This window comes from Triticum aestivum, chromosome 7D (genome assembly GCF_018294505.1).
Source record: "Triticum aestivum cultivar Chinese Spring chromosome 7D, IWGSC CS RefSeq v2.1, whole genome shotgun sequence".
Lineage (NCBI taxonomy): Eukaryota > Viridiplantae > Streptophyta > Magnoliopsida > Poales > Poaceae > Triticum > Triticum aestivum.
Window position 1 is genome coordinate 541326765 of NC_057814.1, and position 13822 is coordinate 541340586.

General features: G+C 55.7%; 1 protein-coding gene across 1 annotated transcript; it reads left to right on the top strand.

Moving 5' to 3' along the window:
* The first annotated feature begins 303 nt into the window (after positions 1 to 303).
* Positions 304 to 2594, top strand: LOC123166889 (RING-H2 finger protein ATL43). The gene has a single exon (XM_044584701.1). It carries the CDS (start codon positions 790 to 792, stop codon positions 1993 to 1995), a length of 1206 nt encoding a protein of 401 aa, XP_044440636.1. The 5' UTR covers positions 304 to 789; the 3' UTR covers positions 1996 to 2594.
* Positions 2595 to 13822: the final 11228 nt, after the last annotated feature.

Sequence of the window (13822 nt, forward strand, 5' to 3'; positions counted from 1 at the left end):
GTCTGACGTGCGGGGCCCACCGCGCATCAAGGCAGGGGTGTCAGTGACCGAGGCGGTGAATCGGCCCGCGTGCGCGTCTGCGCGGCCCATCCTTTTTCCCTGCACGGGCATTCATTCCCTCGCTCCGCGCGCACGGCCACCGATCGGAGACGACGAGAGGGGTTTACGGTACTGCCCCTGGCATGTACGATTAAGACGCTCTTAAATCGCGGACAGAACAGTAATCTCGCCCGCTTTGATTCTTAAATAAGCATTACTCGCTCGAAACAGGGGTCGCTGCGCCCCAGCCCATGCTGCTCCCCATTTCGTTTTCCCTCTCGGAGTAAACAAACCCGCCACAGCACAGCCTACGTACTCCATTCATCTGCTGACGTGCGGGCCCACCCCGCCACAACTGAACTGTCAGTGCGGCAGTGGCCGTAGCGTAGCGCCACTCCCTCTGGCTCTACCTCTAGCGTAGCTCGCTCCGCGACAAGCCGCAGCAGGGGGGTAGCCTCTGTTACGCTCACCGGCGGAGCAGCGCACCCGGATGACTCACTGGACACCCGGCCCCACCGGCGCGAGATACGCTCACCGCCCCCACTAGTAGTAGGAGTGGCTCTGGCTGCTGCCATTGCACGCCGGACGCCGCTACCACTAGAGCTCTAGTCTCCGCCGCTATTATTACCCCTACCGCGTGTTTACAAATCGATCACACTCTCGCTGCGTGGTGGCCGCAGCGGAGCGGCGCCATTGTTTATCTCCTCGTTCTGCGCAGCTTCAGCGAGGGTGGTGGTGGTGGTGGCGGCAATGGAGCCGTCGCGGCGGCTTCTGCTCTCCGACTACGACGGCGCGATCATGTCGCCGCTGACGTCGCCGTCCACGTCGTCAGCCGCGCCGTTCAAGCCGGGCGTGGCGGTGGTCGTGGGGATACTGACCAGCGTCTTCTCCATCACCTTCCTCCTGCTGCTCTACGCCAAGCACTGCAAGCGGAGCGCCGCGGAGTCGTCGGGCCCGTACGGCAGCGGTGGTGGTTCCGGTGGCGGGGCGGCGGGTGAGCGGAGGAACTCCGGCGTGGAACGCGCGGTGGTGGAGTCGCTCCCGGTGTTCCGCTTCGGGGCGCTGCGCGGGCAGAAGGCCGGGCTCGAGTGCGCCGTCTGCCTCGGCCGCTTCGAGCCCACGGAGGCGCTGCGGCTGCTGCCCAAATGCCGGCACGGGTTCCACGTCGAGTGCGTGGATACGTGGCTGGACGCGCACTCCACGTGCCCGCTCTGCCGCTCCCGCGTCGACCCGGAGGACGTGCTGCTCCTGCCCGAGCCGCCCAAGCCGTCCACGACGGGACCTCCCGAACCGCCGGAGCAGAAAGCTGCTGCCGCTGCCGCTGCCGTTGCTACGGTCAAGGACAAGAGCAAGGACGCAGCTTTGGCTCCTGCGCCTGCTCCCTCGCCGGCGTGGCGAAGGATCGCCGGCCGGCACTCGACGGGGTCAGTGCGAGCGCCTGGGCGGGTTGGCCCTACGTCACGGCGGTCAGCCGATCTGGAGGTGGGAGGAGGCGATGGTGGCGCGGCTACGGTGGGCTGCTTCGACGTCGCGAAGGTGAGGAAGGACCGGGTGCTGATGGTGGAGCCGGCAGCCGCGGTGGCGGAGCCCGATCCCGTGGCGTTCGACCGGCGGTTCGGGCACCGCATCCTGGTGAGCACCGCGTGCGGCTGCGACGACGAGACGGCCCCGGCAGCGAAGCAGCGGTGGAGCGACCTCCGGCCGGCCGATCTGATGTTCGTGCGGTCGGAGATGCTGGTGACCGAGACCGGGCGGTACTCCTGCTCGGCCGCCGTCAACTCCGGCAACCGCGGCAGGGCCGAGATCAGCGGGCGCTGCCTCTCGGAGATCGCCGGCGTGAGCCGCCTTCCTCCGATCCGCGCCGGCGCGGAAGCGCGGGCCGGGAGCGCGCGTCGGTGGCCGGGCTCGAGCTGGTGGGCCCGGGGCCCGCCCGGCGTTAACGGCCCTAGCACCTAGGCCGCTGTTGCCGGGCCCCCAGAAAGGCATCCGCATTTTCTTTCCCTGGCGAGACTGCCCCTCACATGGCCACGTTATTACGGAGCAGTGAAGCACTCCAGTGGGTTCACGTGATGGGCATCGCAGTAATTATTGCCACTCCCGTCCCTACCCCTACCCCGGGCCACGCCATGGCCGCCTCGGAAGCCGCGACTGGAGGGGGGGATGTTGCTTTCGAACGCATCTCGAGGCCGGTGTCCGCTCCGGAAAACGGGCGGCCGCGATCGGCAGCGGGCCGCGGATCCTCTGCGGATGGGAGCCACAGAGTGCCGGCGTGTGTGCTCGCGGCTGGTGAGGTTTCGGCGGCTTGCGCCGGCCGGGTCGGGGATGAGGGAACCACGGAGAAAAGGCTGTTCGTTCGTATGCGTGTTGTAATTCTTCTGTCTGTACTACGAGAAAGTGAAGTGCTGCGACACCGTGCCTTTTCTTTTGTACAAGTTGTTGCTGCGCCGCGTGCCTGGATCTACGGTGGATGATGCTAAAGCGGCGTGCCGCCCATGTCGCATCTTGTTTTCTTCTTCCTTAGCTGTTTGCCTTTGCTTATCGCTAGGCTTTTCTAATCCTGTTGGTCTTTTGCTTTCTAGTGGAGGAGGGTGAGTAGTACCACGTGAGGAGAGCGTTCGGCGGCCGCACAATTGCCTCGTAGTACTTGCCCGTCATGTTGCAACGGCGTCGTGGCCTCGTGCTCGCATGGCCCGTACCCTTGTCCCCAGCCTAACGGCTAGGGATCACAACTTTCTTAACTTCTTTTGTTCTGTTGCTCGGACTTATCCGTTCAGACTCGTCTGGTCCTCGCTAAACCATTGATGCCCATCCTGTGTTACCCGTGCGAATTGTGCTGGACTTCATTGCTGCTGCAAAGGGTGTTCTTAGCTTTCGGTAAGAAGAGGTGGGATCTTAAGAACACCTCCAACGGGGGCGACCCAAACGGACGCGCGCTTTGTCCGCTTTTTGTCCGTTTGAGTCGGTCAGGCGGAAGTGCGCGTCCGCATTTAAAATGGGTCGGCTTGACCGCGCAACGGGGAGGCCGACCCAAAAATGCCGGCGTGAAAAAAAAACAAGTTGCACGAAATAAACATAATAAACGTAATTAAACATAAAAGTGGCCGGTCAAACCCTGACCAAAGTCCACCTAAATCTAATAAACATTAAATAGAACATTAAATAAAAGTCTGCGCCCGCCTGCTGCCGTCCCGCACGTTGCCCTAGACGTCGTCGGCCTTGCTCTTGCCCTTGCCGTCGACGCCGCCGTCGTCGGTGAGGTCGATGAGGACCGGAGCAGGGCCAACCCACCCGAACGCCGCCTGGTACGCTGCCAGGGCAGCCTCCTCCGGCGTCTGCTGGGCGGCGGCATTGCGGCCAGCCGCGCGCGCTCCTCCTCCTCGTCCTCGAGCCGGAGCGCCTCCGCGTCGCGTTGGAGCATGGCCTTGTAGCGCATCTGCTCCTCGCCGTCGGCCTGCTCCTCGCGGAGCCAGTGCTCCTTCCATCGCTCGAGGTGGGTCGCCTCCTCCTCCGGCGTCGCGGCGAAGTGGACGGGAGGCGTGCTCACCCACTCGCGATACTGGCCCGTCCACGAGTAGGCCTCCTCCGGCCAAGTGGGTGGAGGCGGGGAGCGCTTACGCGTCGGCTCCGGCTTGGGCTGGACGGGTGGCGGTGGTGGCACGAAGAGCGGGGTGTGGATGGAGTCCCCCGCCGCCGACAGGGCAAGGGCTTGCTCCAGCCCATCCCAGTGCGCGTCCTCCTCGAGGCGGCTAGCCTCTAGCGCGTGCTGCAGGGCCTCCTCGAGGGCGGCTTGGTACTCCGCCTCCGCCTCCATGTCCTCCGGCTCTACCTGTGGGGGCGGCGGTGGGAACGGCGGCGGGACGGCGTCGACACCCGAGCACCGTTGCTCCTCGTGTTCAAGGGCGAGCCACGCCTCCCAGTTGGGGGAGTCGGCGGCGTACTCTGGCAGCCGATGCTGCTCCGGCGTGAGCTGCGTGCGGCGCCTGCGCACCTCGTCGTCGTGCGTCCGCTGGGTACGCGGAACCGCCGACACCGGGATCCAGATGCCAACGGTGCGGCAGCGTGACATCGGGGTACGGCAGTGGCTGCCTGTACTCCCAGGGCCACCGCGCTTGGTGCACTGGGATGTGCAGGCGCCGGCGAGCAGGGCGGAAACGCGTCGCCGCCGGAGGAGGAGGGGGAAGGGGAGTGTCAGTGTCAAAACCGGCGGATATCGGGTAGGGGTCCCGAACTGTGCGTCTAAGGTCGATGGTTGCAGGAGACGGGGGACACGATGTTTACCCAGGTTCGGGCCCTCTCTATGGAGGTAATACCCTACTTCCTGCTTGATTGATCTTGATGAATATGAGTGTTACAAGAGTTGATCTACCACGAGATCGTAATGGCTAAACCCTAGAAGTCTGGCCTGTATGACTATGGTAAGGAGTATATCCTTTCCGGACTAAACCCTCCGGTTTATATAGACACGGGGAGATCTAGGGTTACATGGAGTCGGTTACATAGTAAGGAATCTTCATAGTTGGTCGCCAAGCTTGCCTTCCACGCCAAGGAGAGTCCAATCCGGACACGGGTACAGTCTTTGGCCTTCATGTCTTCACAGCCCATCAGTCCGGCCCATGGATAATAGGCCGGACGCCCGAGGACCCCTTAGTCCAGGACTCCCTCAGTAGCCCCCGAACCTGTCTTCAATAGCGAGGTGTTCGGCACAAATTGTCTTCGGCATTGCAAGGCGGGTTCCTCCTTTAATGATCTCCAAGTAATTTATTCAGCCGTCGATCCAATGTCGCTCCCCTTGGCTTTCGCGCGTTAAATAATTTCGTCTTCCATGTGTCGAGCGAATGTGGAAGGTCAGGGTATTTTTGCGAATAACACCCCATCCATGCAAGGAAGAGCGCCTATTTAAAGAGATTGGATCCTAGATCCATTCGTCACCACGCAGAGAAAATCCCCGGAGACTGTAAGGAGAAACCATTCCAGCATGGCTAGCATTCCCAGCTCCTCCTCCCGTTCCGGCCCAGAGAAAGGCGGGTGGGAGAGGTGTTCTGTGTCCCACAGTCAATTGACGAAGCCGCAGACGCAGGGATTTCTTCCCCCTGCGGATCTAGTCCCTGTTCGAGGGGGGCTAGCTTCCTTCAATGGTGAGACTCAGGCAGAGGGCTTCCCCAATCCATCCGGGGCAGAGCGGGGGTGTTTCGTCCCCTACCTGCTAAGAGGTGTCGGATTTCCAATCCATCCGTTCCTCCGAGGGCTTCTGGAATATTATGGCCTCCAGCTGCACAACTTCACCCCTGCCTCCATTCTGCACAACGCAGGTTATGTCGCTTTATGCGAATTGTTTCTGGGCATCGAGGCCCATTTTGAGCTGTGGAGGAAGTTGTTCTGTCTTGTCCCGCGCAATCATGAGGGGTCATTATTTGAAGTGGGCGGAGCCGAAGTATGGCGTATCGCCGATACCGGATATCTGTCCGGCACACCAAGGAAGGCATATGAAGAATGGCCTTCCGAATGGTTCTATATTGAGGACGTCGCGCTTCCTGACCCAGTTCAAAAGGGTCTTCCTGAATTTGCGAGCGTTCCACTGAAGAAACGCCATAGTTGGCGTCCCCGGAGTCTTGAAGAGGATGACAACGTAGAAGTTCGTCAGCTCATGAGCAAGATAAAGACGCCCGCTCAGTCCGGACTCACAATAATCGAGGTAATGGTGACCTCCATAGTGCGAGGGGTTCAGCCGCTACAATACAGAGGGCTGCCAATGTGGCACTATAATGGAGAGGATGACGCCTCCCGCTGTGGCCGGAAGGGTCCGGATACCCCGCTCTGGCCAAAATATTGGCCGAGCTGTTTAAAGGGGAGGAAGAGGAATTTCTTCGCATTAAGCGCATAGATGGGTATTCTATGTATGATCCTCCCAGTTGGGTACGCCTAAACCCCTCTGTTTCACTCATTCCACTTCCGGACTACTTATGATAACTTTCAAATCTGTTTGTTATGACAACATTGGTGGAAGGTCACCGAAGGACTTCATAGTCCCGCCCCACAGCCGGAGAACCATAACCGGGAGCTTGACCCCGGGTTTGAAGAGGATCCAGATATATATGTGGTGCTCGCGGAGGGGGTGTTTTACCAGGCGAGCTATGACGGAACAGAAGTGTCCATCATCGCCGACTACCCTGGCTTCCTTCCTGCTTCACACGTAAGTAATCAAGAGACACCTCCTCTAAAAGAGTGCTCTTATTCTGCCTCACCCACCGCACTGTCTTGTGCTCCAAAGAGGAGGCGTTCGGCAATTCTGAAGAGATCGGCTCCCACGCCGGGCAAGCCTTCGAAGAGGAAGGCCGGTGAAGACACAACCAGGCTTTCATCGAAGAGGTACGGATTCATAAGTATGTTCTTCAGCGGCCGCATCCAATATTGAGTTGTGCGTTTGTCTAGTTCCAGGAAAAGGGTCTGCCGAACTATGTCCGGGGGCCCGGCCGGCCATGCTCCTGACAACCGGGACTTAGATCTTGCTGGAGAGACGGGGGTCGGTATGAGAACAACGTCGGATTGTGCAGGTATTCAATGCCTTCAGCTCGGGCGACGCATACATTCGAGCTGCTCGAGATGGGCTTAGAAAGGCCACGAGGCAATATTTGACAGATGTGCAGGTAAGTTTTTCTTTGTCCAAAAAAGGATAACCATGTGCCCGTAGCCCCCGAGACTGAAAGCAGTTGGTACAACTGATTTAAGGATTGTTGTATAACCAGGTCCTTACAGAGAAGAATGGCCTGCTAGCCCAAGAGCTGGAGCGGTGTTGGGCGCAGCTAAATGCTGCTACCACCGAACTGGAGAACTCCAAGAAGGCGTCTTCTGGTAACGTTCCCCTCCATCGAGGAACAATAATTGTATACTAACTGTGCTAATACTGCTGCTGATCGCATAATAGGGTCGCCTGATCAACTTGAAGAGAAGTTGAAGATCGCCCAAGAGGGAGAAAGAGAGGCAAAAAGGCAACACGCCACAGACGAGCGTGTGCTGACCCGCGTCAGAGATGAGAAAAACAAGCTACATGATTCCAACACTACATTGGGCGAAGAATTGAAAGATGTTCGAGCCCAGTTAGCCGATTCCGTGAAGGAGAACAAGAAGCTGCGGGGCGGCATATTCAGTATGTGTCTGGACTATTTTTAAAGTAGTTCGGAGATAAATGGAACTGATATACTTATGTTTGGAGGTATATTGATGGGCCATCCTGAAGAGGAGGTGTCCGGATCATCAAGTGATCTGCTGCAAAGACTGTCGCAAGTGCACGAGCATGCTCGGCTGGCCATGCAGAGTGTTGCCAAGGCCTTATGGCCATCCGCCTCTCCTCCAGGAAGTATGGAGGAGCTTGTAGAGCTGTTCAAGGGAGCGCGGCGGCGTATCCGACTATGGAAGATATCAGCCTGCCGGGAGGGTGCGCGAGAGGCCTGGGCCATGATGAAAACGCGATATACCAAGCTGGATCCTAATCACATGGCCCGGGTTGGACCGCTAGGGTCAAATGGGGAAGAAATTCCCATTAGTTTAGTATATGACCAAGTAGAGGTGGCCGCCAAATATTCCCAACAGGATTGTAAGTTAGACTGCCTGTTGGACAGTGTAGAGGAGGAAGTGTTTGAGTCCAAGTGACTGTGTACTTTCCTCGTCATGTGGAACTCTAGATGAATTGTATATCATTTGTCATGGTAGACCTTTTCGCTTCAACCTCCGGACCCGAAGGTGCGGAGTGTTTCCGAATACCGTCGCAGCCGAATAGGCTGGGGTATGCATGGAAAACTAGGCGTAGGGGTCATAGTTGCTTGAACAGACAAGTTGTATCCAGCTAGCTATGTTATATTACATTGAGATTGTAAGAAACATCTTCCAGAGAGAATAGTTCCGTTAAGGGTTCATTTCCCTGGGTGTGCATGTATTTAATGTACATGTCCGAATTGTGATGTGAAAATCACAGTGTATGTAACCTCTGGGGGTTTGCAATGGAGTAAATGAAAAGACGTCTTTAATTCACCGACCGGATATTCCCTTAAGAACGCTAGCTTTCGGCTTCACCCAGTCTGAGGTACACATCCGGATGACCCGGCAGTAACAATCACAGAGGTGCTCCCTTTATGCCCAAGCCGAACTAACGGGAACGTAGGGCATAAGCACAGGAGCCAGGCAACCCAGCTTGGCCAAAACTTAAGTCATATCAATGCATATAATGGCGAAGAAAAGTTACATATGGATGAAAACGCATATGTAAAGAGCTTGATGCTTGAGGAATAATAAAAAAGCTTCTATCCAAGAAGCCCCCAGGTATGGTGGACGTACAAATTTGAAGATGTGTACGTCAGCGTTGTACGGTAAGCGGAAAAGAGAGGAAAAATAATGGAAACTACAGGGGAGAAGGAGACAAACAAAGAATTCGGCACTAGGCATAGAATCTTCGGAGTCTGGCCGCGTTCCATGGGTTCGGCTCTAGGCGATTGTCTGATGCATCACGAAGATGGTACGCTCCTCCGGTGAGAACTTCGTCAATTATGAAGGGACCCTCCCATTTGGGCTTGAGTTTGTCCTTTTTCTTCTCCGGCAAGCGTAGAACGAGTTTGCCAACGTTGTAAGTCTTGGCCCATACTTCTCTGCTTTGATATCTTCTAGCCTGCTGTTGGTAAAATGCTAAACTGCTTTGGCGACGTCGCGCTCCTCCTCCAGGGCATCTAGGCTGTCCTGCCGATCTAGCTCGGCTTCTCTCTCTTCGTACATACGCACTCGACGCGAGTCGTGAATAATATCGCAGGGCAACACAGCTTCTGCGCCGTACACCATGAAGAAGGGTGTGTATGCGGTAGTACGGTTGGGCGTGGTCCGCAGCCCCCAGAGTACGGAGGCAAGCTCCTCAACCCAGTGCTTGTCAGATTCTTTCAAGGACCGCACTAGTCTGGGCTTGATGCCGCTCATAATAAGACCATTGGCTCGTTCGACTTGACCGTTGGTTTGCGGGTGGTAGAGGGAGGCGTAATCGAGTTTAATGCCGAGATTAGTACACCAGGTTTTTACCTCATCGGCTGTGAAATTAGAGCCGTTGTCAGTGATGATGCTGTGTGGGACACCATAACGGTGCACAACACCGGATATGAATTCTATCACCGGGCCGGACTCGTCCGTTTTGACCGGTTTAGCCTCTATCCACTTAGTGAATTTGTCCACCATGACCAGCAGATATTTTTTCTTATGGCTTCCCCCTTTAAGGGGTCCGACCATATCCAGTCCCCAGACCGCGAAAGGCCAAGTAATAGGGATAGTTTACAAGGCAGTTGGGGGCATGTGGCTTTGGTTGGCGAAGAGCTGGCATCCGACGCAGCGTTGGACGAGGTCCTGTGCGTCTGCTCGGGCTGTCGGCCAATAAAACCCAGTACGGAAGGCCTTGCTAACAAGGGCCCGAGCTGCGGCGTGGTGTCCGCCGAGACCAGCGTGAATTTCCGCTAAAAGCTGCCGCCCCTCTTCCTCGGAGATACATCGTTGAAGTACTCCGGTAGTACTTTTCTTGTAGAGCTCTCCGTCGTGAACCTTGTAGGCCTTCGAACGCTGGACAATGCGGCGAGCCTCATTCTGGTCTTCGGGAAGCTCCTTCCTATTAATGTAGGCCAAGAAGGGTTCGGTCCATGGAGCAATGACTGCCATAATGAGATGGGCCGACGGTGTTATTTCGGTGGCTAAGCCCCCGATACTATCGGTGTGTTCGGGATTCGGGGTTGTATTCAGATCTGGACTGATGTTGCCGCCCTCCCCTTGCCACACCACGGATGGCTTGAAAAGCCTTTCCAGGAAGATGTTAGATGGGACGGGGTCGCTCTTAGCACCAATGCGAGCAAGGACGTCCGCCGCCTGGTTACTTTCTTGGGCGACGTGATGAAATTCAAGCCCCTCGAACCGTGCCGACATTTTTAAGACGACATTACGATAAGCTGCCATCTTTGGATCTTTGGCATCAAAGTCTCCGTTTATTTGAGATATTGCGAGGTTTGAGTCCCCGCGCACCTCCAAGCGTTGTATGCCCATGGATACGGCCATCCGGAGACCATGCAATAAGGCCTCGTATTCGGCTGCGTTGTTGGAGTCTGTGTATAATATCTGGAGTACATACTGGACGACATCTCCAGTGGGGGACATTACCACGACGCCTGCTCCCAGCCCCGCCAACATTTTGGAGCCGTCAAAATACATGACCCAATTGGAATATGTGACGTACTCTTTAGGGAGTTCGGCCTCTGTCCATTCGGCGACGAAGTCAGCCAGTACTTGGGATTTGATGGCTCAGCGTGGCTTGTATGTTATGTCAAATGGAAGTAGCTCTATGGCCCATTTGGCGATCCCTCCCGTGGCATCGCGGTTGTTTATTATGTCATTGAGTGGGACTTCAGAAGCCACCGTGATTGAACACTCCTGGAAGTAGTGTCGTAGCTTGCGGGATGCCATGAAGACCGCTATGCTATCTTTTGGTAGTGGGGGTACCGGGACTTGCATGGTGTGAGGACAGTAGATATGTAGTATATCGGTTTTTGAAGCGGGAATTTGTGTCCGTCCTGTTCTCGTTCGACGACGAGCACTGCGCTCACCACCTGATGTGTTGCCGATATGTATAGCAACATGGGTTCGCCATCATTTGGTGCGGCCATGATTGGGTTTCTCGCTAGGAGGGCCTTTATTTCTTCCAGTCTGGCAGTCACCGCGTCTGTCCATTCGAAGTTATCGGTGCGCCGTAAGAGGCGATAGAGTGGTAGTGCCTTTTCTCCTAGTCTGGAGATAAAGCGACTTAACGCCGCCACACAACTAGCTAGTTTTTGGACTTGTTTGAGGTCTACTGGCATAGCCAACTGTGACAGAGCTCGGATTTTAGCTGGGTTTGCTTCTATTCCTCTATTGGAAACAATGAAGCCCAACAGCTTTCCGGCGGGGACGCCGAAGACGCACTTTTCCGGGTTGAGTTTAATGTCATACGCACGGAGGTTGTCAAATGTAAGACGTAAGTCGTCTATTAGTGTTTCGACATGCCTAGTTTTGATGACGACGTCATCGATGCAAGCTTCTACTATCTTGCCGATCTGTTTCTCCAGGCATGTTTGAATCATGCGTTGGTATGTGGCGCCGGTGTTCTTGAGCTCGAAGGGCATGGTGTTGAAGCAGAATGGCCCATATTGGGTAATAAATGCTGTTGCGGCCTGATCGGATTCCTTCATTTTGATTTGATGGTATCCGGAATATGCATCGAGGAAGCACAGTGAATCGTGTCCTGCGGTGGCGTCAATGATTTGATCAATGCGGGGGAGGGGGAAGGGATCCTTAGGGCAAGCCTTGTTGAGGTCTTTGAAATCGACACACAGGCGCCAGGATTTGTCCTTCTTTGGTACCATCACCAGGTTTGCCAGCCAGTCCGGATGTTTGATTTCTCTAATGAATCCGGCTTCGATAAGCTTGGCCAGCTCCTCCCCCATGGCTTGTCGCTTGGGTTCGGAAAAGCGCCGCAGTATTTGCTTGACCGGTTTAAATCCCTTTAATATATTGAGGCTATGTTCGGCCAGCTTGCGTGGGATCCCTGGCATATCTGAAGGGTGCCAGGCAAATATGTCTCAGTTTTCGCGCAGGAATTCTCGTAGTGCGGCGTCAACTGTTGGGTTCAGTTGCGCTCCGATAGATGCTGTCTTCTTGGGGTCCGTTGGGTGGACCTGGAATTTGACTATTTCTTCTGCTGGTTTGAAGGAGGTGGATTTGGGGCGTTTATCGAGGATCACGTCGTCCCTGTCCACCGTGGAGCGTAGTGCGGTTAATTCTTCGGCCACGAGGGCTCCGGATAGTGCCTCCAGGGCCAGGGATGCGGTTTTTTTTTCAGCGCGGAGTGCTATGTCCGGATCACTGACGAGAGTGATTATACCGTTTGGTCCGAGCATTTTGAGCTTCATATACCCGTAATGAGGTATAGCTTGGAAGCGTGTAAAAGCATCCCACACCAACAGGGCGTGGTATCCGCTGTTGAAAGGGGCCACTTGGAAAGTGATTTCTTTGGACCGATAATTCTTCGGCGTGCCGAATACTACGTCAAGTGTGATTATGCCCGCGCAGCGCGCCTCCCGACTGGGAATGATTCATCGGAAGGTTGTGCTGCTTTGCTTGATGCGGCTCTTGTCTATTTCCATTTTATGGAGTGTGTCCTCATAAATGAGGTTTAGTCCGCTGCCGCCGTCCATGAGGACCTTGGTAAGTCGAAACCCGTCCACGATGGGACTGAGGACTAACGCGGCTGGCACTCGGACTGTTCTGTACTTCGGTTCATCACCGGCATTAAATGTTATGGCTGTGTTGTTCCAAGGGTTTATTGCAGCGATTTGGCAGACTTTGGCGAGGTCGCGAAGTGCCCTTTTGCGCTTGTTGTTTGAAGCGAATGTCTCAAAGACCGTCAATACTCTTGTGTTGTCATTTTCTGGGGGATGCTGTTCTAGGGCGTCCTTGATAAGGATGTCCTCGCCGCTCTTGGCTACCTGCCGTAGTATCCAACATGCTCTAAGGCCGTGGGTTGGCACGGTATCTGGTGTTGTGTGTATTTTGCATGGGCCATCGAGCCATCCCTCCAGAACGGTGCCGTGCCGCATAGTGGTTTTATGTTTCTTGACTGTTGGACTGGGCGTGCCACGGGGGTGCGCCCTCTTCGCCTGTAGGGGGAGTTGAGTTGGGACCGACGGTTCCCAGCAAGCTGCCTGAGTTTTCCAGGCGCTCTCCATCGCTGTACTTTTGTACGATAGTTGCTAAGTCAGTGAACTTCAGTATGCGGCGGCGATTGATGGCGTTGAGGATTCCTTCGTCCGCGCAATTGTTGCAGAACGCTGATATTGCGTCCTCATCACGGCAATCTTTTACCTTGTCTCTGACATGGAGGAATCTGGCCCAGAAGTGGTGGACCCTTTCCTGAGACTGCTGTTTTATGCTCATGAGAGCGTCTATGTCCGGGTGGGTGGGTGGAATTAAATCTGAACCCTGACCTGGCGGATTATTCGGAGTCTGGAGACCTTCCGGACTCAACTGTCCGGGCTCCCGAGTATCTTCTGATTGTTTAGGACTGCCGTCCGATTCTATGTTCGGAGGGCTGGTCGCATCCTTTCGTTGGTGGGTATCCGGTTCCTCCTGATCGGCGGTCCGTGCATAGTCCTTCTTCGATATCGAAGAAGACTCGCCGTCCTGCTCCTTGACCACCGCTATCTGGTGGGTGACCGGTGGAGTTTCGGTTTCTCCCTGATCGGTTTTAGGCCCGATCCGATCATAATCTGTGGCGATTCCCAAAGCGGCGATGCGATCTAGGAGCTCGTTTAAGGACGAAAACTCTGCCGGATCCATCTGCTTGGAGTGTTCGGAGTTGATGCGAAGGGGGTTTTCGATGGCCCGAGAGGTCATCGTCGGCTTAACGGCCGAACGGGCAATCATGGTAAAGCCGCCCAGCCGGAGGGTTTGGCCTGGGGCAAGGACTCCCCCGGAGGTGATGTTGTCTTTAAGGACAAGGCGAGTCATCGAACCTTTCGTCGACGTCACAGTGGAACTCTCAATGAAAGCACCAATGTCGGTGTCAAAACCGGCGGATCTCGGGTAGGGGGTCCCGAACTGTGCGTCTAAGGTCGATGGTTGTAGGAGACGGGGGACACGATGTTTACCCAGGTTCGGGCCCTCTCTATGGAGGTAATAGCCTACTTCCTGCTTGATTGATCTTGATGAATATGAGTGTTACAAGAGTTGATCTCCCACG

Coding starts and splice junctions, on each gene's coding strand:
- LOC123166889 (XM_044584701.1), top strand. CDS start 790: ATGGAGCCGTCGCGGCGGCTTCTGCTCTCCGACTACGACGGCGCGATC.